The sequence below is a fragment of the Cyclopterus lumpus genome, chromosome 21 (genome assembly GCF_009769545.1).
Source record: "Cyclopterus lumpus isolate fCycLum1 chromosome 21, fCycLum1.pri, whole genome shotgun sequence".
NCBI classification, from domain to species: Eukaryota; Metazoa; Chordata; class Actinopteri; order Perciformes; family Cyclopteridae; genus Cyclopterus; species Cyclopterus lumpus.
The window spans coordinates 21,238,872-21,265,732 of NC_046986.1; the positions used below are offsets into that span (position 1 = coordinate 21,238,872).

A 26,861-nucleotide genomic window follows, 5' to 3' on the forward strand; every position below is an offset into this window, starting at 1 on the left:
CATATCAAACCAGTTTTCACTAGATGGATGAAATCAAACTGCAGTCTCGTCTTTACTCTTCCATTAATCAAGGCTTTATTATTAAAGAAAAGCAAACATTTTAAAAACGGTTCCTTTTGTTCTGTCAAAAGTACATTCAAAATAAGTACTGAATAACATAGAAAAAAAATGAATTTTGTCTCAAAACATTTTTCCCAACTCATTTACAACACAGCAAGCACCAAATAAATATTTACAGTTATTTATAAATTCATCTCTAATAATTTAATAAACCCATCTCACGCATAAAGTAATTCTATCATAATGAGTACAGACCTGTACAATATACAGTTTGTATGTGTGGCAGTGTGAGCTGTGTACTCTTGTTTGTGTGTGTGTGTGTGTGTGTGCACAGCAGGCGGAGCGGTGGCTTGTTTGGCATTTACACCCCGGCGTCTCATTCCAACAAACAACCATGAATGAGTTTTACAGTCTACAGAAACCTTTCTCCGTGAGGATCACTGGAATGTAACAATGACTTCGGAGGAGGAGGAGTTTAAAAACCTGAATCTACTTCCTTTCTGCCCAACAATTCAGGGAGCTGCGCTGTGCGAAGAATTGTAGCTGCTCGCGTGGATGTAAAATAACACTCCGCCCCAAAACATCTATTAAAAAAAAGCACTACGTGTACAAACACTACTTTTTCCTGCGTTGCCAGTGTGGGGTTGAAGCGACGGTTTGCTCGTGACATCATGAAGTCAGATGTGGAGACTTCTCTTAAGTATGGCAGGTGAGAAGCATAAAACATCTGGTAATGTGTGACACTGTGTCCGACCCCACCAGTGCTCCGACAGGATTTTGTGTTCACTCCCTTTTTATTGTCCTGTTACTGGGAACTGGGGCGGTGGAATTCATTCACTGGCGCTGCTGGTGGAGCTGTGTTTCTGGGAGCGTGCGGGGATCAGCAGGCGTGTGAGAGGACGCTGTAGGGGGGGGGGGGGGTCATTCAAAGTCATCTTCATATTCATACTTCTCCAGGTCCAGGTTGCAGTGTGGACTGGGGATCTCAAAGAAGTGTCTCTTTGTCAGACCCAGCTCGGTGGAGATGTGCTGCCCTAGAGGGCTCAAAGGGTTATCGTACCTAAACGGACACACGGAGGGAAAGGTCAGTGGCGGGGTCATTCAAACACAGTCCATGTGCCACAGGAACACCGTGTTTAAGAAACAGTTTGACAGCCGGGAAACAAATGCATATTCAGCTCAAAGACAGCTGGACCGACTTTGTTCAAAAGGTAACACAACACACCGACTGGCACCTTTAAAGGCGGATGATTAACAAAACCAAACTGGAAAAACAAAGCCCCAGCTCAAGGTAAGAATCCAGGACGTTACCGTGTCCGGCACTTAACCCCGTGAAACAACAACCTGTCGGGTTTACACTTTGGTTTTCTATGTGGATTAAACAAACAATAAGTAACAGGTTCATTGGGGAGCTGTGGAGGATTCTTCTCACAAGGCCAGGCTAACTCTTTTACCCTGTTTTCCAGTATCTGTGCTAAGCTAACTAGCCCAGGCGGTAGCTTTATTTTTTTAATCATACGAGTATGGGAGCGGTGTCGATCTCTCTCAAAGTTCCCAATTTGTCAAACTATTTCTTTAAAAGACAGGAGATTTTCAACCGGACAGCACAAAGGAGCAGCACAAAGCATGGGCAGAAGGAGAGGAAGAGATCAAAACAGAAAGCGCCTGGTTCAAAAACAGACTCCCAGCTCTCGGACACGTGTGCTTTCTGACAAAACAACTGTCTGCTGTCAACGGGAGGCTCCGATTGGCTGTGGGGTGAGAGTAGAGGCTAGGAGTGTGGTTTAGGACTAGACTCAATGAAGGAGGAGGAGAACACTTAGTCCCTTGCTGGTTCCCTCTCTGGGTGTCTTACCTGTCTTTAGGAGTCGGTGGTGTTCCTAAAAACCGGCACACAACATACCGCCATCGGCCTCATCTATCACTGACTCGCTCTCCTTGGGGCTCTGCTGCCGGCCGGGACGCGTGAACTCTGTGCTCAACCTTCACTGTCGGGCTGCACAGTCGACTCTGATCAACTACAACTGGGCTGTTCCTGCCAGGACATGTCCATAAATGGTCTGGTCACGTTTCCACATTTAATAACCACAACGCTCATGACCCTGCTTATATTTGTTTGTACAATAGCTGCACAATAAGCAGGGTCTTTAGCAAACTTCAATAAATGACACTTAGCACAAACAAACTCCTACTTACTGCAAAAGGAATAAGTGTTAAAAGCAACTTGAATAGGTCACATGATTTATCACATGTATGCCTCGAACAGGAACAGCCAATCAGAGACAAGGATTTACATCTACTATATTGTCCATTTCTTTAAATAAATCCTTCCATCAAAATAAATAAATTTAGCCTTTTATTAACATTATTATTAAATAAAAGATGTTATTCTGCAAAAGCATATAGTATTCTTAAAAAAAACAACATTTTTATTTCCACTAGCAATTAATAACAATCTAATATATTTATAGTCTACATATAGGGATGAAATGATAGTAAACTGCTGGTCGACGTGGTACATCGGAAGGTTTCATTACGGCAGTGAGTGAGCTCTCTTGAGTCTTTCCATTGAAGTTGGATGAAATACAATAAATAGCTTTTCTTAAGATTGTGAGTAGGGATCAAAGTGAAGGAAAGGAGTCTTTGACTTACGCGTCGTTGCACTGATCGTTGGCGGCCTCCTCGGCCACGAGGATGTCGTACTCCTCGGCAGCATATTTCTCCCAGTCTGAGACCCCCTGGCCGTCGGTCTCCATCTCCTTTAAAACAGGACAAGTAACGTGATCCCATCTGACAGGAAAACAAGTCACGGTGCTCTCCCTCACATCTGGTGGCACCTTACCCGTATGATAGAGAACGGGTCCTTCTGCTCGTGGTCCAGGTACTTCTCGATGTTAAAGAAAGTGTCGAAGAAGATGTGGGACATCTTGCATCTTTTGAGGTCCCGCAGGGTGATCTTACCTGCACAGGATGAGGGACAGATGAGTTATGGCATTATGGGTTATTAAACTATTCAGGTCTCACGGCCATCCAGATGTCGGGTTTTCCACCCTACCTCATCTAGCAGTGCGACGGTGGGCCACAATTTGTAAAAATAGGGCCGCCAACAAATTCTTGCTTTTATTATTTATTAATCTGTCAATCATTTGTATCAATTAAATGACTCATCTAGTCTCTAAAATGTGTTTTATTTTTAAAAAGTCTAACAAGTTATCAGAGTGCTCCGTCAAGTTCTTTAAATAATTTTGGTTGAAAAAACAAAACAAAGATATTCTATTTATAAAAATGTGAAAAGAGAATAGCAGCACAGTTTTCAGATTTGAAAACCGGCAAATGTTTGAATTCTTACCGGATCGATGTTATAAAATGCTTGTCCGCGTGCGTATCCAAATAAATACATTTTAAAAACGGTGAGTCAAAATCAGGATAAACTGAGCTGATTTTAAAATATCCTGCAGATTTTGCAGCTGCTGCGAAGGCTCACGGCTCCTGACAGCAAAGGCCCGATCACCTTCAGCTTTTAAGACCTTCAAATCGGGATCGAGGCTCGCTCGACCTTAAAGACGTCCGACTTGCCTCATGATAAGACACAAGGGTGCTTTCAAAGTGATGTACCAACATCTTAAAATCAACTCTAAACCAAACAGATAGACTTCTTAGTGAAATGTAGCGATTTAATAAAATGTGTTATCTTTGTAGCCCCTCGCAAGCGTTTGAAAAGACCAGAAAAGAGACTTTCCATTGATGAGAGAATTGAGTTCAGCTTTCCACGACATTTAAGCATTCAAGACCCTCTCTGGTCTGTCTGTGAGAACCCAGCCAGACTCATCTGATCTGCCTATTACGTTGTCATCAAATGTAACATCGACAGCGGGCGCTGAAGCTCACATGCCTGTACCAGAGACCAGAGATCCCCCAAAGAATATCACATTCAATCAGACATTTGAATTGAATACTGTGGTGGGACTAACTGCTGGGGGAAACCTTAAAGTAAGAAGTTGTTGCGTCTCATATTACACAGCTCCACTAGTGCAGCATACCACCAGGTCGACTGAGGGTCACATTCACTCTGTGGCTATCAGTGGACCAGTGTCTTCCAAACGGCTTGGGGATAAAGCCAAGTGCTGGAGGGGATTTGTTGACAGCGTGGACGACACCAACAGCTGGCACCAGTCAGTCCGCCTCTCATCTGTATGTCGCCGTTTAGAAAAAGGGAACCTGTTAGGACGTTCTGGTGTGTGTGAACGTAAAACGGGTCTGACCTTCGACCTCGGGCTTGACGAGGTCAAGCATTTGGCAGAGGCAGTCCTCAAAGGGAAGGGGCTCGATGGCCATGGTCTCCAGCCTTTGGCACTGGTCCTCGTAGAAGTACTCCAGCTCGTACATGCTGAGCACCCCGTCCCCGTCCAGGTCCATGCAGCGGAACCAGTACTCTATACTGGACACGGTTAAAAGGAAGGAGCGGGCGGGGCACGTGAGTGAGGACGAAGGCTTTGAAGAAACAGAAGATGCTATCGGTGAGTCCACCTCGTACCTGGTGTCGGTCTTCTTGTCCTCCTCAGAGATGAGGAACCAGACGAAGTCGGCATAACTAAGCCGCCCCTCCTTGTGCACCTTTCTGTCTCTGGCGGAATAAACCACAGACATATAAAATGTGTCTTTTCTAAAACAAAAGAACAGCTCGGCACCCGTTGAACTCTGTCGCATTCGTCACTTACCTCGTTACTGTTCCTGAGAATAGTCTCTCAATCATCTTATTGGAGAGGGCTGTGGGGACAGACAGAGCAAACAGATAACGTACCACTTATTCACAACACATACAATTAATTCTCACAGACTGTAAATCCAGACTAGTGTAAGCTCTCGCTCTTTTTTTTTCTACTTCTTGACAATGCTATAAATCTTCCGGTCATCATTTTTGCCCATATAGCGGTGGAAATTGTTCCAGACGTGGCGTCATTCGAGCAGAGTATAAATGCTGCTCTCTTATTGATCTTGTGTCTCATTTCCCCTCTCTCTCTCTTTTCTCTCTTCTCTCTCTCTCTCTCCCTCACGGACCATCAACCAAGAACATGTGGCGTGGAGTGTGTGGGGAGGAGGCGCCGAAGCATCTTGTGAACGTGTTTGTGGGCGAGCGGGAACAAAGGCTGGGACCAAATAATGTTTACAAGCGCTCCTGTAGTATTGGACTGGGCCCACAAAACAACCAGGAAGGTTAAAGGAAAGTGTGTGTTCTGACGAGGTATGGGCACTTGTCCCTTGTTGTTTGAACTGTGTGTGTGTGCGATTATAAGATGTACAGTTGTTCCAGGTGAAAAGTGAGGTTTGTGCACACCTTGGTCATTGTGCTGTTCCAGGTCCTTCTGGTCTATGTAGAGGTCGTGGTCGGTGTCCAGCTCCCAGAACTTGCAGTAGATGACATAGAAATGTTCGTAGGAGAAGAACTCGGTCAGCTGGTTCACATCTTCTTCCTGCTCCAGCAAAGCCAAATTCTAGGAGAAGAAGAAGAAGAAGAAAACGGTTATGGCCATGAGAAGTTTTTGTATTATTTGTGATCAACATACTCTAAATATACTCCAAATTGCCCATGATAGTTTACAGGCTGGCTTCCTTGATCATTTTTGAGCTACTGTACTTGGTGTCGTTGTACATCGTTATCTGACCATGCATTTGTTTTGCCCGGCACGACCTCACCGTAGCTACGTCTTCAGACTTCAACAATTACTTTGGTGAGAACAATGTTACCATAAGAAAAGGAAATTGTGGCCCAAACTACAAAGATAATATTATTAACACGGCTTTTCTTCAAACAAGTGATTGTTCAAATTTCTATTTAAACCTGTGAATGTGCAAATGAAGATACATGTTCATATGAAAGAGCTCACACTGGTACATTTAAAACAATCAATATTTCTAGACTTTTAAAGACAACATTAGCATATAAACAAAATATATCTTAGCATCAGAGGAAAAACAATTGTGGTCATGTACCTGAAGAAAATTACTTTTCCTGAGCTCAGAGCACGTTATCTTTCCCGTCCACGAGCGGTTCACATTGTAGAATATCCTCTGAATCACCTGCAAAAACAGTTGACGGTGTCATCATGCGAGACTGAATGCAGCGCTAGCTAAACTCAATGAATGCAGTGCCACTTCAATGCATCACGTGGTAGCGTACCGTGGTGATGTATCGCGAGTGAAAGTCCGGCGCCTCCTTGAGGAATGCCAGGCCTGCGTGCGAGTTCACCACATCCTGGATGGACAAAGTAAAGTCGGCTCACTTTGTCTTTATTGCAATATCTGACTCATTTCCATAACAAAGCCCTCAGAACTGGCAAACGCAAATGCGAGCGGACGACTCAGTGACATGCCTACAACAATAGCAGAAACACAAGTTCAGACACATTTCTGCAGTTGCTTTTACAGAGACGAGTCAAATGGCAACGCACATGTGGCATTCTCTTTTTGGGAGACGGCACACACGACAATCGCAGCAGGCATTTAAGTGCATGCTTATTCAGACATTCAGAGTTGTCAGTGTCTATCTGCATCACTCTGTCATGCCATATGCTTTATGAATTAAGCTATGTCAAGTAAAAAGGCTCTGGGCTTTGTTGGGAGAGGCCATCAAATTCAAATGTTCCTTTGAAGGCACAGAACACTCGGTGGACCAGTTTTGGGACGAACTTAAAGTCTTTTCTGATTTGACAGCGACTTGGCCGGACAGAAGACGCTCGCTGGTGATGGCTGTTAACCTTCTCTCCTTCCTCATGCCATCAAGACACATGGCTGTGCTGCATTTCAACCAAACTGGAGCTATATTGTTGCCATGAAACCCCCCCCACCCCCTTTTTTCCTGTATTCTACCCCTAATCCTTTTCTGCCGGGGGGGAGGGGGAGAGAGATTGTTGACATAAATGCGGAGGCGGCAATGAAATTAAAAGGCCTTATTTCGGGGCAGCCGTCATGCCTCCTTGACTCTTGTGTGTGAGAAATTAAATCATAGAGAAACACATAAATCACAGGGCACAGGAAACAGGTGGGGACAGTCAGATCTACTCCACTGCAATCCGCCTTTCATTCATCAAAACAGTCAAAGGCGATTCGCGGAGCAGGAACCATACAAATTAAACGGCGGGTGCCACAAGGCATCTCTGCCGGTACGCTAACGGGTGTTCGGTACAGCCCGGCCGCTGCTGCCAGCATGAGAATGAGTCAGGTGGGGGGGGGGCTGTGTGGAGCGCCAACGGCTTGTCAGAGGGAATGAGAACACAAACAGCCAGCACAGCACGTCCACATGTCGAGACTGACCAAACAGTCAACACGGCGGTTTATGAAACCGTCTGATGAAGCCAGAAATTCATGATTTCGAGGATTATTTTTAGCGATATAATGCGTGTATCATATTTCCATCGCCATCCCTCCCTGGTTAATTTCTACTGAGGTTTAGTCCCGCACTGGTGTACAGACCTACACGCATGATACTCCTCCTCCACCATGTTACCGGCTTTACAGTAACGTCCCTGAATTATTGCCCCGCCACAGGAAAAAAGCGCCGCTTCAAGCAGGGCAGCCTCTAAATTAAGTCCGGTTTTGCACCACCCCAAGCCAATGCAATGTTGCCATGCCCACATCGCCAAGTCCAGCCCTCTCCCTGGGTGGGCTGCGGCCAGTACCTGCAGGAATGGAATAAGGTCGTCTTGTTCCAAGTAATTACAGCCAGGCTTGGCCAAGAGGTGCACGAATTTAGAAACGTCGTCGTGACAGGTCTGCAGAGTTCTGGGGAAGAAAAGAGAGAACAGATGGTTGCAAGGTTACTCCCTCTTTTCGCTCTTGTGTTCTCTCTTTGTTTTAATCATTCTTTCAAGAGCACACATTTTAAAATTGTTCCCCCCCTCATTAGTGCAAGTGCAGGTATAATGCATTCTAAAATTAGGATTCTGAATCGCTGCCTGGTGATTACGAGCGCCGAGTGTTACGCGAGCGACGGGGAAATAATGCGAGCGGTCTGTTGTGGCCTCTCATCTAAGAACGGCGAGGTCACAAGCTCAAGTCAGAGGCCAGGTCTATCCGGCTCTCTCGAGGCTGGCGCGTTAATACAAGAGTGCGGATGTACGGCCACGCGGCTAAGAGCACAGCCGGCATTACAAAAGCCCCGTGGCGGTCCTTTCAATTTCACGCAGAAAAGCACTGAAATCAATGTTCTTATTCAAATTTACTGTGCGCCTTCTCGCTTTCTCCTTTGTGAGCATTCTGCGAGGCCTTTGTGATCAGTGACTTCTGTTTGTAAATGAAAAGGATAACGTTGCAATCGCTGCATGCAGCGTCTGTAGTCTCAGCGAGTGGTCACCATTGTTCAAAAGGGGGATTGTGCGAGCCATTCGGCCGCGAGTGTACCAGCGGCGGCATTGGCAGAATAAGAAGAGCCATTGTCTTACTTTCTCCACATAGCCACGAACTTGTGAACGGACACGAAGCCGGTCCTGTCGCCTCCAGCCGAGCAGAACAATGGCATTTTCCAGTAGATGGGACACTCGCAGGCCTGGGGAGACACAAGAAACAGAAGAGTTGGGGAAGTGGATGTGGATGTAGAGGAGATGCAGAAAAAGATCTTTAATGCAGAAAAACACAATGACACTGTTGGTTTAAAGACCCAGAGGGAATCCAGCTGTCATTTATCTCTTCACTCAGGTTACCCTGAAGCCATTGCTCACATTCCACCAGGGAGATAATATTTTCCGAAGAGTTTTCAAAACCAGCAAACCTCGGTTAAAGCCAGGGAGCGAAATGGCTCTAATGAAAACAATGTTGCTGGGTGGCAGCTGCACCTCCGCGCCGCAAAGCACTCGCTCACCTTGGCGACCTGCCCCATGTCCTCAATGGTGGCCCTTTCATTTGGGAATTGGGAAAATGTTTTCTCAACTTTGGAAATGAGGCCGTCGATGTTGATGTTGGCTTGGGGCCGGCCCTGTGGGAAGTAAAACTTTGGAATGCTTTCGCTCAGCGCTGTGGTGATGGGCTCCGGCGTCCTCACCTGGGCCTGAGACAAAACACACAGAAACGCACTGTTAGCCACTGACGCTAGCAACGGGCTAGCGCCTCGGCACAAACGCTACATTACTGGCGCGACGACCACACCTCTCAACAGCCCCGAGGCTCCTCAGGGAAGAGTTGTGACTACGCAGCTAAGTACTAGATAGTTAGTATCCATACATCTGTTACCCTGTATTATGATTTCCCCTTTAATTGATGGTTACTCCGTAATAGCTTTAAATTAAGATGGGGCAAGTGTCATTAATAGCATGCTTTGAGTGACAATCATTTCAGTCTGTTGCTGAAAAATACAATTGACCTTGTTAATGTCGTCCGTTTATCAAATGATGTCTGGAAAATAAATAACATTTAAATATGGTGATCTTGTGTATACATATTAACATTGTGTTTTTGTTTTTTTACCAGTTATGTTCATAAACAGACCAATTAATAGTCAGTTTAGATCCGTGGAAACATACTTGGAAATGATGTGTTCAATAAATATGGACTGAAAGTACAAGATGTTCTTAATAAGACATTTTAAATCACGTAGACAGCATTACTCAAGTATTTCAGTAAGCCACGACTGAGCCAGCACACACACACACACACACACACACAGTCATTGGCATTTTGTTGTTGTCTGCGTTGGCAAAGCCTATTAATTAAAAATACATCTTCTTTAATGGACAACCCTGATAAAGGACAACCGTCACCGTGTATAATGAGTGTTCCCTTAAAATAACCCTTTGGGTTTAAACTAGGGGTGCACTGATCCACCTTTTTCAGTCTAGACACTGACTCAACTCAAACATTGTAAAAGTAAATGTAACAAATAAATACATAAGTATAAATTAACAAATAAATTAACAATTAAAATGTAAATCTTTTCATTGCACCAACAAATTGCCCAAAACTTAAACAGGTATTCCAATGTCAGTGTATAATGTATGTAGTAACATAAATAATTGAATTTATTAGATTTTGAGACAGTATCGGCCCAACATTGATACCGGTGCATCCCAAGTTTAAATGCAGTACCTGATTAAAGGCAAGTAGTAGACAGTAGTTGTCAATGAGGCGCATGTGGGTGTTATCTTTGAACCGGGGTGGTCAGTGTGGATTTAGGAGTCTTCTAGCTGGGAGTCAGGATAAGACATAATGCTGAGCTTAATTTGTTAAGGTCTTCATAGTTTTCCAATACACGACAGCACGGAAACGTCTCTGCGTGTCCTTCTAACTACTTCTGCAATGGACCCCATGGCTTCGCTTTGTGGACTCTACGTGGAAACCAGTGTCTTTTTAAGTCCAATAACGATGATATAATGCAATTATCATGTATGCAACGACACATCTTATTCCAAACCAGTGTGATTTATTACATCAACTGAGCACAGCTGACCCACTGTGAGGAGATCATATGTATTTATAAAACATCCCTCGATGAGGACCTTGCTGAAGAGCACATGAATCCATGAAGCCACACACTTAAAGAGCCAGAATGGATTAGGATCAAAATGTGTTATGTTGCACATATCAGCCACTTACTAAAACCAGCTTGAGCGGAGCATGCTTCACTCTGTCGTCATCCCGTACCCAAAGACTATGTACATGAACGGTTTGCCAACTGGATCAGTATCCATGGCCTCACACGGGCTAAGAGACAACACAAATACCATTGTGTTGGGTTTTTGGTCCTACACATTTTACCAATTGTTCTCAAGTCTCGCTGGATTTGGCAAAGCCTACATATAAGCATCATAAAAAAACCTTGAAATTATAGTAGGAGAACTAAATCCAGCCATATCCATTTCTACAAGATATGTGTCAACACTGAATGAAATGGTTTCGCTGTATTCCGTCGGCGGTAATCAGCTCACTTCAACCAGAGAAATGAGAAATGCTGCTGATCCTCTGCTCTTGTCTGTCCTGTGCGTCGGTGTCAGCCATGGCTATAAAAGGACATAAACATCTCCTGTTGCCCTGCCCCAGGACGGTCCCTCTGTCTCTCGCGCCATGCTAAACGCTAACAGAGCTCTTGAGCGCAACCGCTAAGCCCTGTGACATTTTGCACGTTCACGATGATGTGGTCTGGAAAAGGACAGTAAATCGTCGGGAGAACAACAGACCACACAAGATGAAACATCCCCCAATAACCCTGGCTCTCATATTTCTCGGCAGAAGAATACCCTGACCCCAAAACACCTGCAAAAAGTGGGTATGATTGCGCAACAATCACATTGTTAAATGGCGCGGCAATGTAAGCTAGTTGAGCCTTGTTTGTCCTCAATGTGCAGCTCGCTCCAACGACACCTGTAGTTCCACTTTATAAACATGGTAAGAGTGGCCTGGAATAAAGTGAATACGTAGCAACGCAAGCTGAATACCGAGACATGAAGCACACAAATACCAGTCTACATTATTGGACCTGTCCACCAGCTGACAGGCCAGAGAAGCCTGTAGAAGAGGGCACACTCATACACTCATACACCTGCCTGTCCTTGCTGGAAGGCTCTGAGCCTCTTCTTGAACCGAGAGGGCAGAACAAAGTCACAGCCGCGTGCCAGCAGGGCCAACTCCTTCCTCAGGTCCGGGTCCTGGCGCAGAGACAGCTCCCTCATCCTCATCCTCTCTCCGGACAGGATGGGGAAGACATAAACACGCGAAACGCAACCCCTCAATCCGGCTTTATCCCCTCGACTGTGCAGATCACTTGGTGACAGTGAGCACTGTGAGCAAAAGGCAGTGGCAGCAGTGGAAGTCCTCTGTGTCCCTGTGATTGTCCTCTGTCAGAGTGAGAGCCTCTTAATGCAAGAGAGCAGCTGCTACTGTGACTCTCTCTCCCATTCCAGATCTGGTCGCACAATCTCAGCTCTGCCTGCTGCTGCTGCTGTTGCTCTGTCCCAGTCCCTACATAACATGCACGTATGCACGCACACATATACACCGCACAGGGTCAGGGAGCCCTTGTCTCAAAGCCGGTGGGGAGATAAGAGGCGGCAGGGTGTTTGTGTGTGGAAGTCACTTAGTGTACGTGTGGGATGGGAGGGGTGTGTAAAATGGATCTGCCCTTTCCAGTTTGCATTCCTCAGCGCTCATGAAAGGTTATGCAAAGAGACAGACCTGTTGTTGCAGCTTGCAGCAGCTTCGGAAGCCAAATGAGGGATGCACCTCAATACCACGATGACACCTTTCTGAAAAGCTCCCACACAACCAAATACATTGCTTGTGCCCTGAGGCCTGCAAACTGGATCCCCCTTCCTTTTGGACAGTACGGACTGAAGCTAATGGGGAACATTATAAATAAAACCCCTGAAGTGATGGAATATAATTTCAGCTAAATGCTAATTCTGCGTGCATCTGACACCAAATCTGCCTGAAACTGTGAATCACAAGAACAACCGGCAGACAAAATAAACTTAATGAGGCGTCGGCAAAGAAATACACAACCATGGTACGACTACTTTATAATAGATAACAAGAATGTAGGTCAAATAGATATATTCTATACAACTATTCTGCATCTTATCTAAGGGTGGTCGTTGTTTTGCCTTCCCCTTGCAAGTCTGGGCTGCCAGCCATTCCACGTCTTATTATAGTTGATGGGCAATATAGTGGGTGGGGGGTGGACATGTCAAATTCAAAGAATGATGACCAAACAAGTCTGCGCCTATTAAAAGCACCAGTAAGGGCTGTTTGGGCAATCCAAGAAACTGGACCTGGAAAACAAGGGTGTATCTTTAGTCCTCAAACAAATATCCACTTCCGGGTGCTGCTCCTCCCGGAGTGATGGCAATTACATCAATTCTCCACAAACGTGCTGATCTAACAGCTCTGGGGTCGCCTTCACTGCACCGATTGTACGTATGGAAAGCCTAACGCCTCCCTATATACTCCTGCTGTTGTAAGTGTTGATTAAGCAGGAATGGTACAGAGATGTCCACATCAGCAGGCTATTTGAACAAACCTATGTTTTTGTTATTGTTGTTATTTCACACAGAAAGTGAAAGAACGCCCATATTATTTTTAGATGACAGGATCACAAAGTCGACAGTTTTCCACTGGTTTCTGCTCAAACCCAGTTCCTGTTATTGTCCACACAGGACACTGCACGTGCTTGATAAGCCGTTAGTTTGACGGCTTTTTAACACTTTGTGCCTTTTGTTCCTGCTCATCAATTCAAATCAAACATGGAAAGGAAAGCACCATGGCCAATTGTTTTAATTAAATACAAATAAAAACATGGGTAGATCACAACTGTCAACTCATGAGGAATACTGTTGTGTCCGACCTTGTGTTGGAGCAAACACAAAGAAGTGTGTTTCACAACACACCAAAGGATAATGATGTGTTTGTTTACATACGAGGCAACGGTCCCGTTGGTGTTTTAAAATCAAAACACATGCGGTGTGAACAGCAGGGTGTGGACTGAAGGAACTCTCTTTTCAAACCCCCAAACCAGAACCCTTACAGTAAGTGCACTGCACGTTTATGCACACACAGGTCTATGTGCTTATGCATATGCCACAGGGGGGCTAATGTATGTCGCTATCTGGCTGTCTTAATAAATTGTGCGCGAACAAAAGAATTCAGCGTTGCCATTGGCGAAAGAGGAGCACGATTTTCTCTTTGGCATGATTGCTAACATTTAGGGTACTGGCAGGTTCTGCCAGAAAGAGCCCCCAAGCGCCATAGCAACAGCCTCGCCAACGACAAATCGATAGATGCGGACAGTGTTGAAGTCAGATGTGCACTGCACTGTTTACGGCTTTATGCTGGGTTAAGTTATAATGAGTGGGAAAGAGCAAGAGTAACGACTATGTGACCACTGAAAACGTTTGTAATACTGTCATTAATTATATTATTGTGGTGAAAACCGGGGTATGGTGGTAGTGACATTTTTGTGTTTTACAGATGGCTGTCGGGACTCGGGAGGACCAATCCTGGACCAACCGGGATGTCTGGTCGCCCTCACAGACACAAAACACACAGGTTCTGAAAGTTAGCTTCCTAAAAGACGATTTGAAGTGTGTGCCTGTTAAAGTCTCAGTGAAACGGAAGTTAGAGCGCTTTAGCTCCTGTAATGTGATTACATTTTGATGTAAACAAACGGGACTGTAAATAACCAGGAAGGACAAACTCCAGCAAACCTCATCACTAACCAAATCATCTTGGGCCATTGCAGGTGGGCTGTCTAAACGACCCTCTGAGGTAACCGACTACCAGTCAGGCAGACAGCTAAAGTACACTCTAATGCACAGGTGTCAAACGTCATTTTATCTGGCCCGCGACGGCTTGAAAGACATATGATTACCTTTTCTTTAAAAAAAAATGTAAGGAAAAATATTCTGTGCTTTTATTTTGAAGGTAATTTTTTTTCTGCAGCGGTGTGCTGTCTGTTTACTCTCCTTCATGCTGCGTTCACACCAAAAGAGAAGCGAACTCTCACGTTGCTTTACTCTCCGGACTATTTGTAATCATTCGCGCTAAAAGCGCCGGAGAGGAGGCGTGGCTTAATGCCATGGAAAGAGTTCATTACCGCGGTCCACCATGAAAGAAGTAACCACTAATTCTGCTTTGTACATGTTGAGGAAGTCCCACAAACGTCGGACCATCAAGCCCTCATGTCTGGGTTTATAATATTAATGTGATACATTATATTATCCACACACAGCTTCTCCAGGAACTGTGTCTGGATGACGGCCGCTTCCAAACTACCAACTCATCCTCCATTGTTTCTGATTCAACAACAGCATGACGTCGTTGATGTCAGGCGGAGCATCTCAACGCTGACTGGCTTTAACGTCACAGCCATTTAAAAAAGTAACAAAATGCAGTTAAAAAATTAAGTTTGCGTGAATGAGGTGCATTTTTCGCGTTGTGTCATGCACGTGCCCAGTGGAAATGCACGTTAATCACATCTGTGCATTGACTTTGGAGTAAAAAACATTTCAGTTCTCCAATTATGAACTCCTCCAGATTCAGGTCTATGTCAGTGTTACACTAAGGTTGAAGTGAGTGCTGCTTAATGTTTTTCAGTATTTACCTACTAATAAAAGGTAATCAGAAGAAAAATTACTGAATTGTTATCTATGTTGTATTACATTGTGTCCTTAAAATGCACTTTTTGGTTTTTTAATTAACTGTAAAAAAGGAATATTCCTAACTAGTTTTTTTGTGCATAGTGCGTATTCTTTACTAGCTCACGTTCAAACTGCATCATCTTTTCATTAAATCAATTTGAGAAGTTGAAAATGTTCCTCGATTTGGGTTTTGCTTGTCATTCAGGGCTGATGGTGGGTCCCAGCCAGATTCTTAGCAGCTCACTATTTGTTGGACCAGAGTTATGTCTTTCTCAACTAAGACAAAAAAGCTCTGGACAAAGTTATAATAATAACATGCGTTTGAGTAATGTGGACTATAATAAATATAATTTAATTAAATGGATTTATGTTATAATATTAGAGAAATTTGCTTATATATTTTTACATTTATATAAATGCATGTACAATATTTTTACACTAGAATAAACAATAATCAAATGCAAAGACGGTTATTTAACAATATGTTCGAGAGTAGTTACAATTATATATGATATATTCATACAGTATTAGTTACAACCGGCCCTTTGAGGGCATCTATGATGCTGATGTGGCCCACGGTGAAAATGAGTTTGACACCCTGCTCTAATGGGTCACTGACGAAAACGCGAGAACTCAGACTGACCCCACAGTACGTCTCACTTTTCAACTTTTTTATCTGATTTGTACAGAAATACGAGTCCAGTCATGTCCTTTTATTACATACACACGTGAGATTATAAAACACACTGCGTAAGTGGCAGGTTGAAAAGTTAGAACTCCCAGCAGTCATATGACTATTCACAAGATGTTGCGGTGGTATTTTAGTTGAGCTGCCATCAAAAAGGCAGCCGACACTGATGTTTTAAATCTGAGATATTCAAGAGACAACATGCAAGACTGACAGGCAACCGCAGTGGAGATACATATTACAGGGGGGTGTGGCAAAACCGATTAAAACTCTGCCAGAGGGCTTTCCCAAAACTGTCAATACAAGCAAACATAACATCCCACAAACTATGTTCAGCTGGCTTCAGTTTCTGCATTACGAACATGATTGAACCAGTTACATGTACCACGGTACACCCACACAGAGGTAACGCAGACATCCCATGACAGTGGGGGCGGAGCCAAGGCTTGTTCACGGCGAAGGGGTACAGAGATGCTGCTGCAGTGAAATCAAGAAAGCACTGGCCCAATTGGATGTCTGAGAACGGGATTTGGGATACATGTGAACGTGGGCCAAAAATAGGCCTGATTGATTGGCAACATGGTGGGCTCAGGCAAAGGCTGGCGAGTAGAACATGATGTGAGCAGATCAGCTGGCTTGCGTAAGAGCAATAACGCAGACAGTTGCCGTAGGGGTTTGTTGGAAGATCTATGTAGACCACATGGCACCAGAAGTAGAGCAAAGAGACAGAACCCTAACAAAAAGAAGCTGCAGAAAAGGTGTGACAATACTTTGACTTTAAAAATGACATTGATTTGATGTTTTAAGGGTTTTCACTACAGCGAGAGTCCAAATGATGTGGCTAGTATGAGTGTTAAGCTAACCGTGTTTGGAGTTTATACACACTGAGCTTATTAAGTTATAAGTTTATGCATAAGCAAAACGCTGCAGAAACAACACGTTAATTGAGACTAATGACAACATCCATCCATCCATCCATTTTCAATACCGCTTATCCTCATTAGGGTCGCGGGGGCGCTGGAGCCTATCCCAGCTGACATAGGGCGAAGGCAGGGGACACCCTGGACAGGCCGCCAGTCCATCGAGGGCAACTAATGACAACAGGTTGAGGAAATTAAAAAAAGGCATCAGATAACTTTTCAGAGAGTTAAACAAACTAAAAAAACTGGAACAGTGCACAAGGTGCCTTTGTGCTCCAGAAACATTTGTAAAATGCTGACGTACGTAGCCAACCCATTTTTCTTTGTGCCATCTCACAAAAGGCCTGAATCAACTGAATCAGTACTGAAACACAACGTTTGTAATGGTACACTTCATACTGATAAACTCAAAACTCCAAAATAAAAAGGACTTGTGGGAAACCCTTCAACACCTGGTTCTTTCTGACAGTTCAGGCAACCGATAACGTGACCCTAGACCCTTGCTTCAAATAGCTTCAATGTTGCTGAGCACGACCAAGCACGTTACCGAAATACATCTTGTGAAATAACCTGTGATCCTTAAATGCGGACGCTGAGAACTGAAGAAAAAAAACAAACCCTCAGAGTAAATGTATTTATACTGATCTATATTGCTAAAACTATCGAGTGTCTCTGTGCGTGACCTATTGCACTCGTACCACAGAGGACATTTCAGCTGTTGAGCTGCACAGCAGAACCGAAAGCCAGGCCCTTTATAGGAAGCCGCTATTTACTGTACATAGTGCAAATGACAAATCTATGACCACGTATTCTGACAATGAGCAGCTTCTAATAGAAGTTGTTTCCGAGAAAATTACAGAGAGGATGAATGTGCTGCCACGCCTCATCTCACTGGCAGAGTTCTGGGTGTCTAATGCCAACACAAGGCAACCAAGGCTATCTATATCGGTGTCTGATGTCAAAGTCAGACCAGCTGTTCCAGGCGGCATCAGCGTGACATAAATTGCATTTTTGAGTAATCCTTTGAAGAATGCATCTGTATGCAGGAATTCATTTTGTTGGCTTTAAATAGTAGTATTACTTTATAGAACTTCACGATCCCTTTAATATTGAGTGACACGGTGAGGCCACATGCCATGAGACACATCACAGAGGAATATGCACAAACTGTCCAGCAGTTGCATGTTATTAATCTGGGAGTGGTGGCATTGGGGGCCAAATGTATACAAGCATGATGTGAAAATCAAAAAGTCCAAATCCATCTGAGAAACCTCTTACTGCTCCACCATCTGGGCTCATAAAACAAGACAAGTAGGAAAGCGCTGGGTAAAGATTCACTCTTGTGAGAAAGCGAGTGTCCAGCAATGCCTTTTACGTCCTCCTCCTCTTGTGTTCAGGCTGTTTTATCAATTAATCATTTCTAATGTGGTCCCAAAAAGGTCTTAGTAAGACTATGTTTGTATGATCACCTAGACCTGAGGTATCCTGGCGTACAGAGGATCAAAAACTGTGACGGGTTTCATTTTGATGCATTTTAGGCATGTCTTTTCTTCCATTTGTTTAGTTAGTTAAAAAGCTAGGCTTTATGAGAAACCTATGAAATTTGCTTTTGATATGAAGCGATAAATACTTCTAATATGATTATGTGAGTTATGCAAACAGGTGTTCGATATACTCTTGGTATTGTGGAACTGTTTTTTTTATTGATTTGTGGTGACTTGTAAACCCATGGAGGCTAGTTATAGGTACCTGCATTACACAATATAAAAGATGATGTCTTTGCTCTCACTCTCCAGCCCTGGTGTTGCAGGCAAAGAGAGTGATGTCTCACCAGTGACCACTGGAACGCCTCCTTTCTTCAGCATGTCAACAGCATGTCAAAGGCGGAGTCTCTAAGAGCACGTGTCACCACACTAGCTACGCTCACAACTTCTTATCTGGACAGAGCCCTCCAACAGACATACTTTTTTTTTTGTTGCCTTTTAACTGCTTTGTGCAGCTTTGTTTCTTCTATAATCGAAGCAGCCCAAATCAAAAAAACAACAACAACGCTATTTAAATGGAAACATAAGATCAGCAACACACGGACCGAACAGAGTAGCCAGAGTGGCAGTGATAGGCTCAGTTCAGACACTCCCACCTCTCATACCACACTAATTCGCGGGCAAGGCCTGAACATTTGGAAAGTATTTGCCTAATAATCACTACATATGCCTTCAGACATGGAGGCTCCACTATGATAGCGAAAAGTAGACAGCCCCTCGGTGCCTTTGATCTTGTTGGCTACTCAGCAGCCCCTTGTGGCAAGCCTTGGAAAATAGAGACCCCAGAGGATACATTAGGGCCAACTTTGAGAAACTAGAAATTGAAAATCTGTAAACGGTCGGGATGGCTAAAATAAACTGAATACAGCCCCTGAGTGTAGGATTTTAAATATTTCCAAGTGGGGGGATGGGAGACACTACAGCAGACAGCAATTGTTGTTGCTACCAACATGAAGGATGGTATAATCATATGGAAAAAAAGTCAACCACAAACTCAGTAACTCATTCCATTTCCAATTGGATATTTATGCTATGTCCAATGAGGTGCAACTTTGGGCTATATGGCCGGTGCACTTAGCAAACCTATGAACGCATAATCTTAAACAGCAGTTAAGTTTAGCCCTCTTTCACAGCAGACATTTTGGCATAATTGGAAAAGCATCAGTGTTACTAATAACATTAATATTGGCTACATTTTATTCAAATATACCACTAAGCCATGACAGTGCACCAGCATGCACAATACCAGAAATAGAAGCAGCTATCTATTATTTGGGCCTGTGCTTTAAATACTATAACATGTTAAAACGTCTTCTGGCACGGTTCTTGTGCAACTGTGTGCATATATAATGTAGGTAGATGTTAACAGTACTCATTTCCTTGGTCGAAGCAAAGTGATCAAGCATGTGCTTGTTTTGAAGGTGGTTATTAACATAGCTTGACAAACATGCAATTCATTCCAAGCTATTGTGTTGTAATGCATTTGGTTATACAGGCGTACCAAAGAAACTGGAGAGAGTGTACAGTCTACGAAAACACAATACAACCATTTTAACCTATGTGATAAAGATGCATTTTAGTTCTATACTTCTATTCAATGTATATTCCCCATCTCTACCTGCCGTTCAGATCTTACCGCTAATACCTCTTGCAAAACCAACAGAGCTTTGCAACACACCCTGAAGTCACAGTAATAGGTGGCTCCATTAATAAGGCCAATACTACAGGACACGCCGTGTTATTGATGCTCTTAAGAGCAACCTTACATGACAGCCTCGATGCATGATCTCGTGAGAACCTCTGAATCCTGTTTGAACATGTGAAATGGTTTCAGCAGTTCAAATGTTGTTCAATATCCTAATTGACCATTTCAGTTGAGAACTTGCCTTTTTTGTGCTGACAGACCTCCGTAGCACCCTGCCATTGGATCCGGTCACTCTGGTATTGCTGCTACTGCCCGAGGGTAGTGTGTTGGCAGATGGGGGGCTAGATGGAGTACGGAGGGGAAGGGGCTTCTTCTCCGCAAGGTTCTTCTGGGATGCCACATTGTTGTTCTCGTTGAAGGTCGACAACCTTTTGTCCTGGGCGTCCCTGCCGCTCAGGTCAATGTGCTGTCCGCTTTTGATGATGTCAAGATAATCTTTGAGCAGCGATTGGGTTGCGCTGTCACTCAACCAGTTGAGAAACAGCTCGTCCACTTTCATCTTCAGAACTGGCTGGAGGACTTGTGGGGACGGCATCTTGCCGGGATATCGCCTGAGGCTGGGCCAACGTAACGTCACCTGTGTAGACATACAAAAGGGGGCGTTAACATCACGGCCCACCACCCGGGTTCCGTATTCCAAACACGACCCCCCCCCCTTCAAAGAATACGGCCACACTGTTGAACCGATGACATGGCCACGTTATTATAAACACAGTGACTGATATAAAGCAACGCTTGCATTTGCTCGGGGTCAGTCGTCCTTTGCTTTGAGTACACGCCTCGACACCAACTGACGTTATTGAATTTTTAGCGCGAAGCGTCAATGCCCCACAGGGAAAAGTGCACGTATTGACCCCGGTATCGTTAGCTAGTTTAGAAAAAACGTGTAGAAAATACAGCTGCCAGTATATACTTAGCTAGCGTCACGTAGCTGTCAGACTAACGTTAACAACGAGAAGGGTCTCCGGAGTTACTCCAAGTCGGTGTGAGGTCATTATATCAGCAGCAGGCGTTTGTTAGCTCCGATAGCTCTAGTGAGCTAACGTTAGCCCCGGTAGTTGAGGTACCAACCTGGGGGTGAATGCACGGTGAGGTCTACCGCGTGGAGAGGACCCTCTACGTTACTTCCTTCATCGGCGAATCTGTTGCGCGCGTATCCGTTGACCCGAATTACAAAAGCAACGCCGCCGTATCTCCGGCGGTCATTTTTTTTGCCGAGCGAAAGCAAAACACACAAGTGCTACTTCTCGGGCTCTCGTTCCCCTGGTAACCACAGCGTGTTAACGCGAGATCTTGCGCAGGGTGAGAGTTCATCCTCAGGTTCGTCCCAGACCCACGCTTTTCTTTTTTCTCCCTCCAAGATGTACTTTCACCGCCCACCTGTTCAGAGAGTCTGCCTCACTGCTCTCCGTGGTGTGTATAAGATAGATTTATCCTCTCTACCATTACTTCTATTGCTGCAGTTTCCTCATTATAAGCCTCAGTACTCAGTGGGGAAATGAAGATAGCATTAGTGCCGGTTTAAAATACTTCCACTTCTGCTAGCAAAACGTTTTAAAAATATATAGAAAATAAAGTAATACTTGTGCTGCAGAATGGCCCCTGAAAGTGTTACGTTAGACTAACGTTACTACTACTACTACTAATATTAATACTACAACAGCTACTGCTTTTACTAGCATACTACTACTAATGTTAGCTAGCTGATCGAGTTGGAGAAGTTTCACTACTTCAAAGACTGTTTGGCAAGTTTGACCTGTAATAATCAACAATGTGCATTTTATGTAAATTCTTAATTCCAAATGTAATAAGTGGCTTTTAAGTAAAAATTAAGTGGAGTAAAAAAGTAGGAGCCTATTTAAAGAAATAGTCAATTACCTCAACATTGTACTCAAATACTTAATGTAGTTAATGTTTAATGTACTTAGTTACATTCCACCTCTGCATGCACCAAGTCCATCTTGCATGAACACTGTCTATAGCGACACTGATGTATGATGCAGGCATTCTCTATTTTTTATTTTTTTGGTGCATGTTGAGACACTTGATGAAAACAGTTATATTGATACATCGTGTTGCTGCAACCAATGTCCCCTACGAAACTACCATCTACATTCCTTTTTGTCAATTCACGACTCATGTCTGGTTTCTGCAATGCACAGTCCAGATCAACTGGGTCGTCGTTGTGGGACTCCTCTCCGGGAAACGAGTCCTGTGTGACCAATTTGGCCTCTTATGAACTTGATCCCGACTCTCCGGGCATGAATAGCAATGACACATCTGCGCCTGATTCCACCCGCTCTTCTCTCCTCGCAGCCTTCTTCATCGCAGCAGCTGGGCCCAGCACCTGGTGTCTGTGTGTGTGTGTGGAGCTGGACATTCTTATTGATTTTCTGTAGGGGAGGAGTGGTCCCAGACATCGTGGCTCCCCCACCGTGCCCCCCACCCCAGGGTAGAAAGCAAGCAACACAAGGAGAGGTCAGTGGAAAATAATGGGCACCATATTTGACACCGAGGTCCAAAAAAGAATAGAGTAGAATGACTTCAGCTGCGCGGACTCTGTATCTCGTACTGAATCCAACCATCAACGTGCATGCGTATTTAAGAGATGAAGAAACTCGTTCTGGTCACACTCGAGCGGCTAACATGAAAATGATCGGGACCCATTCCGTGATCACAGAGTCAGGAAATGAATGCTGCATTAACAATTTCACTGGGAATTACTTTCACTTACACAAGCATTGCAACCAAAAAACAACAACTTGATTGCTCCACGTCTCTGTGAACACAGTGTTGCTGGGTAATTATACCGATTATGCAGGCAACATAACAAAATGGTCTAGACCAATCTGTCCCTTTTGGCAATGACAGATTATAGCCCCGAACAAAACTTTTTCTTTCTTGTTTTATTTGTGCGTGTGCTTTTTTATTTATTTTTGTGTGTACTTATTTGTTGCTAATGCTTCTATTTTGTTTTCCTTTTACTGAGATGCGAAGCGTTGGTTCTCGATAAAGACCATCACACAGCTGTGTGATGTTGACCTAAAAATAAATAAAAATACATGTACGTTATTAATGGTATGTTATATTTCTCTGTTATTTTAGCACGAAAGACATTCGGGACACCTCTCACCTGAAATCTCTATCTCGTTCATAAACCACATTCAAAGTGCCTGCGGACTCTCAAGAGCAAATTAATGGTGGTTGTGCGGCTGTGGAAATTATTGACCGAATTCTCCTGATTGCTTCCCTTGATAGCGCCAGTGAATCAAATCTGAAACATTCAAAGTTGTCTGAGGCCTGGCACATAATGAGAAACCTCTTTGTTCTGCGTTTTGGAGCCTAATCAATATCAGAAACGAGAAGAGAAAAAGTGAAGGTCTCGAAACTTTAAGCTGTGCAACTTTTCAAAGTGTAATTACAGTGTACAAATAGGATTTTACCCAAAGCAGTGTGCATGTTATTTTATTTTATTTTTTTCACGCCTTGAAGGACATTTCAAAGGTTTGGCCGAAGCTGAAACCACAGGGGGACAGCTGGTTAGCGTAGGAAAGTGTTAGTGAGGAGTTCATGTGTGCAGCTCTCCCTTACTGCTGTCAGCGATGCTATACGGGCGCTCTGTGAAGTAGGCGCTAAGCAATCTGCTCTAATAAGGAGAGTGAATAAAGTTGAAAGTGTTTGTGTTGTAGCTGCGCTCTGTAGAGAGTTATTATTGTCCATGCACATAACAGGCGATTACTTTAAGGTTCAACTTCGTTTCGCATTGTGCAAGTCAAACACAACTTTGTTCTTTTTGTTTCTTGAAAAACATTTACGGATTCACATTTATTAATTTAAAATTTTCAAAATTTCTCGACTAAAGTGGATACATTTCACCACAGTCAAGAAGGCGCCTAATTGAACTGTAACTTTTGGCTTTGGACAGCTGTAATAACACAATTCATTTAAACATAGATGGATGGTTTGAATAGTACTTTGGCAAATACTTTTCCCGATCACTCATTGCATTCTGACATTCGAACAAAATGGACTCCCAGATGGTTGTCATTGCAAAAAGGTTTTGGGATCCTTTGATTCAGATCCAAGCCTTTATGTCTTCATGTGATCGCGGCGAATTCTGGCCGCTAACCTTGAAGTTACAAATAGCCGGTCTGGTCTGTAATTTTCAGACAAAAGGTACTTTCAGATTAAATCTCCTGTTTAAAGCTGGCGACATAAAGATCACACGGTGACATTGGTTTGAGCTGCTCTTTCAGCCAGTGTTCAGCAAATCTTTCTGCCAGACACAAGTCAAACGAGTTCTTCTTCTCTTCTGAATATTAAAACGTTATCTGAATAGTTTGAACAGATTTCCCCCCAATTTTGTGAAGAAAAGAAAAAAAGAACTGGCTTGATAAAAATGTATAATACATAAAAAAAATACAACATACATAGGGGTTTGACTTACACTGTGGAACATTATTGTGAAATTTGATCTACAGTTGTATGTGACACGATGCAGTTCGTGGCGGTTGGAAAACAGTTATACTGTGCAAATTGTGGGTAAAAGAGAAAATTGTGATTTACTGTTTATGTATAACCCGGCTCTTAAAAATGACGTATTGCTCATTTCCGTAAATTTTTTTCCAGTTTCTGGTAAAAGGAAGCATTTCAGGCAGAGAAACTACCAAGCAGCCCACAGTATGTTTCATATACTTTCTTCACAATTTAGACATAGAAGTTTACATTTTTTTCCCGAAAATAAATTTGAATATTGTTTTCAATCATTTCACAACGAGATATTTTGGTTAACAAGCGGAAGACGATGAACTTTTAGTCGGCGGCATGTTGCACTGGTCCATCACTTCATGTTTGACCACCACCTCAAAGTCAGCGCTCCTCCCAGCTTAAGAAGCCGGATAGACTTATATTTCTCTGTCTCTCTGATTTTCCAATAATAGCCTGGCATTGTTGAAATAACTGTTAGCATAAAGTAACAATGTTACAAGAATGTAGTTGTTCTAGTGATATCCTTTTTTTGCTTTGATCCCGGTCTTAAACATTCTCCGTTTGATACGGCTTACAAAATGAACCGCGGCGCCAACCTCACTCTCCGCCTTTCCAAAAATAAAAAAAAAATAAAGAAAACGGCACCGGTTAGTGATGAGCCTTCTCGTTGCTCTTTCATAGCTACACTGTAAACACGCGCCACCGTTTTGACATTTTTTTTTTTATTTCTTAAGAAAGTATCACAGGCAGGAGAATCAAAACTGTCTTCAGTCAACATTTAGATTCCTAATGCGCCGCACGGAGAAAAAAAGAAAAGAAGCCGAGCCGCAAAGGAGAGGAGGAGACTTCTTTTATTAAGGGACTTCACTGGCGCTCTGAAGTTTGCTCCCTCCATCTGAGATGACTTTAAAAGGGAAACAATGCCTCTGCCTGTTGGGGCCTTTGGAGACGGTTCTCTCTTCATCACGTATTAATGAAAGAGTTGGAGAGCCGGAGCGAGTAGAACCTGGTTTCACGAGCAGCTTGGCTTTACGTTGACACACACACACACACGCATGCGCACACACACACGCACGCACGCACACACACACACATACACACACACACATACGTACGAGAGAGTGTATGACATGGGCCTACAGAGGGCACACTTCACCTGGGATGCTTCGGGGCTACACCTTTCCCAGTCTCTCACCCTCTATTTCACCACACACACACACACACACACGCACACACACAGACAGACAGACAGACTCGCAAAAACAATATTCATTTTGAGTGTAATCCTCTCATATCAGGCACTGAGACAGTATGATTTAGAGGTGAGTTTACGCCAGTTATTCTGCATCACTTTCCGACACTGGCCTCCATTCCTCCTTTTAATGAGACAGGCCCATCAAGACGGAGCAGTGTGTGTGTGTGTGTGTGTGTGTGTGTGTTGGGGGTTTGATATCCTCTGAGGGGCACGTCGTGCAGAAACATTAACGTTCGTAATTCATGGCAAAATCAAGAGCGATATTTTGTCGGAGCGGAGGGATCACACCAATTACCAGTTGTTTATTGTTCGCCATTGTTGTGTTTACCGCAGTCTAATCACATTTGGAGGTCGGCCACGGCGCTACATCAGCTCCAAGTGGCGGAGCTCTTTTGAAGCCTTTCATTTTTTTCCGCTGTGCCATATTAGCAGCGCCGAGCGGGCCCCAGACAACACGCTGCCTTTGCTCTCAAGATTTAAAAAAAAAGGAAAGGGGAAACAAGCATTGCGTCACTCTCTAAGTAACTTCTCGAAAATTGAGGAAATCGTGCGCAAATTGGTTACCTAAATAAGAAGATAACTCTTTTTTTTTAAACAGCCCAGTAAGAAAAATGTGTTTCATCTGTTCATTTGCCTGAAGATAATAATCGTTTACGTGGTGACTTGAACGTGGGAGCGAGAGGTCCTGTTCGATTCTGTGCCTGCTAATGTTTGGCCGGACGAAGCTCTCCCCTCCTCCTCCTCCTCCCTTTTTTTCCTTCTCGCCCCTCTTATGGAATAGAAAGATTCGTGGCATGAAAGCAAGAAAATCATGGAAATCAGCAAGGCCTTCATTATACCAAGGTCATTACAGCTGGCTTTTATCCTCCTCTGTACTTATAGGAGGTAAGGGAATCCTATTCTCCATCACCCAAGGCCTCACCTTTGAACACGCACACACACACACACACACACGCGCGCGCGCACACGCACACACACAAGCAGGCTCACACCAGGGCCAGATTTGTTCACACACACACACTCACACACACACAAACACGCATCAGTTTCTCTTTCATTTGGCCTCCTTGAATTTCATCATTCAC

General features: G+C 43.8%; 1 protein-coding gene across 5 annotated transcripts; it reads right to left on the reverse strand.

Moving 5' to 3' along the window:
- Nucleotides 1-51: 51 nt before the first annotated feature.
- Nucleotides 52-21,302, reverse strand: ppp2r3b (protein phosphatase 2, regulatory subunit B'', beta). Of its 5 annotated transcripts, XR_004611778.1 has the most exons (15): nt 21,105-21,302; nt 20,215-20,610; nt 8,915-9,100; nt 8,499-8,602; nt 7,737-7,839; nt 6,239-6,313; nt 6,052-6,138; nt 5,396-5,552; nt 4,779-4,827; nt 4,595-4,684; nt 4,323-4,498; nt 2,903-3,021; nt 2,713-2,819; nt 1,916-2,095; nt 52-1,120 (listed from the first exon to the last, which is right to left on the reverse strand). XR_004611778.1 is itself a non-coding variant. In XM_034561245.1 (14 exons), exons 2-14 carry the CDS (start codon nt 20,566-20,568, stop codon nt 1,975-1,977), a joined length of 1,728 nt encoding a protein of 575 aa, XP_034417136.1. In that variant the 5' UTR covers nt 20,569-20,610; nt 21,105-21,298; the 3' UTR covers nt 52-1,974. The 5 variants fall into 5 exon arrangements, 3 of the variants coding, with proteins under 3 accessions (XP_034417136.1, XP_034417135.1, XP_034417134.1); XR_004611777.1 differs by having other exon boundaries at nt 4,323-4,684; nt 21,105-21,291; XM_034561245.1 differs by having other exon boundaries at nt 52-2,095; nt 21,105-21,298.
- Between the last annotated feature and the right edge of the window lie 5,559 nt (nt 21,303-26,861).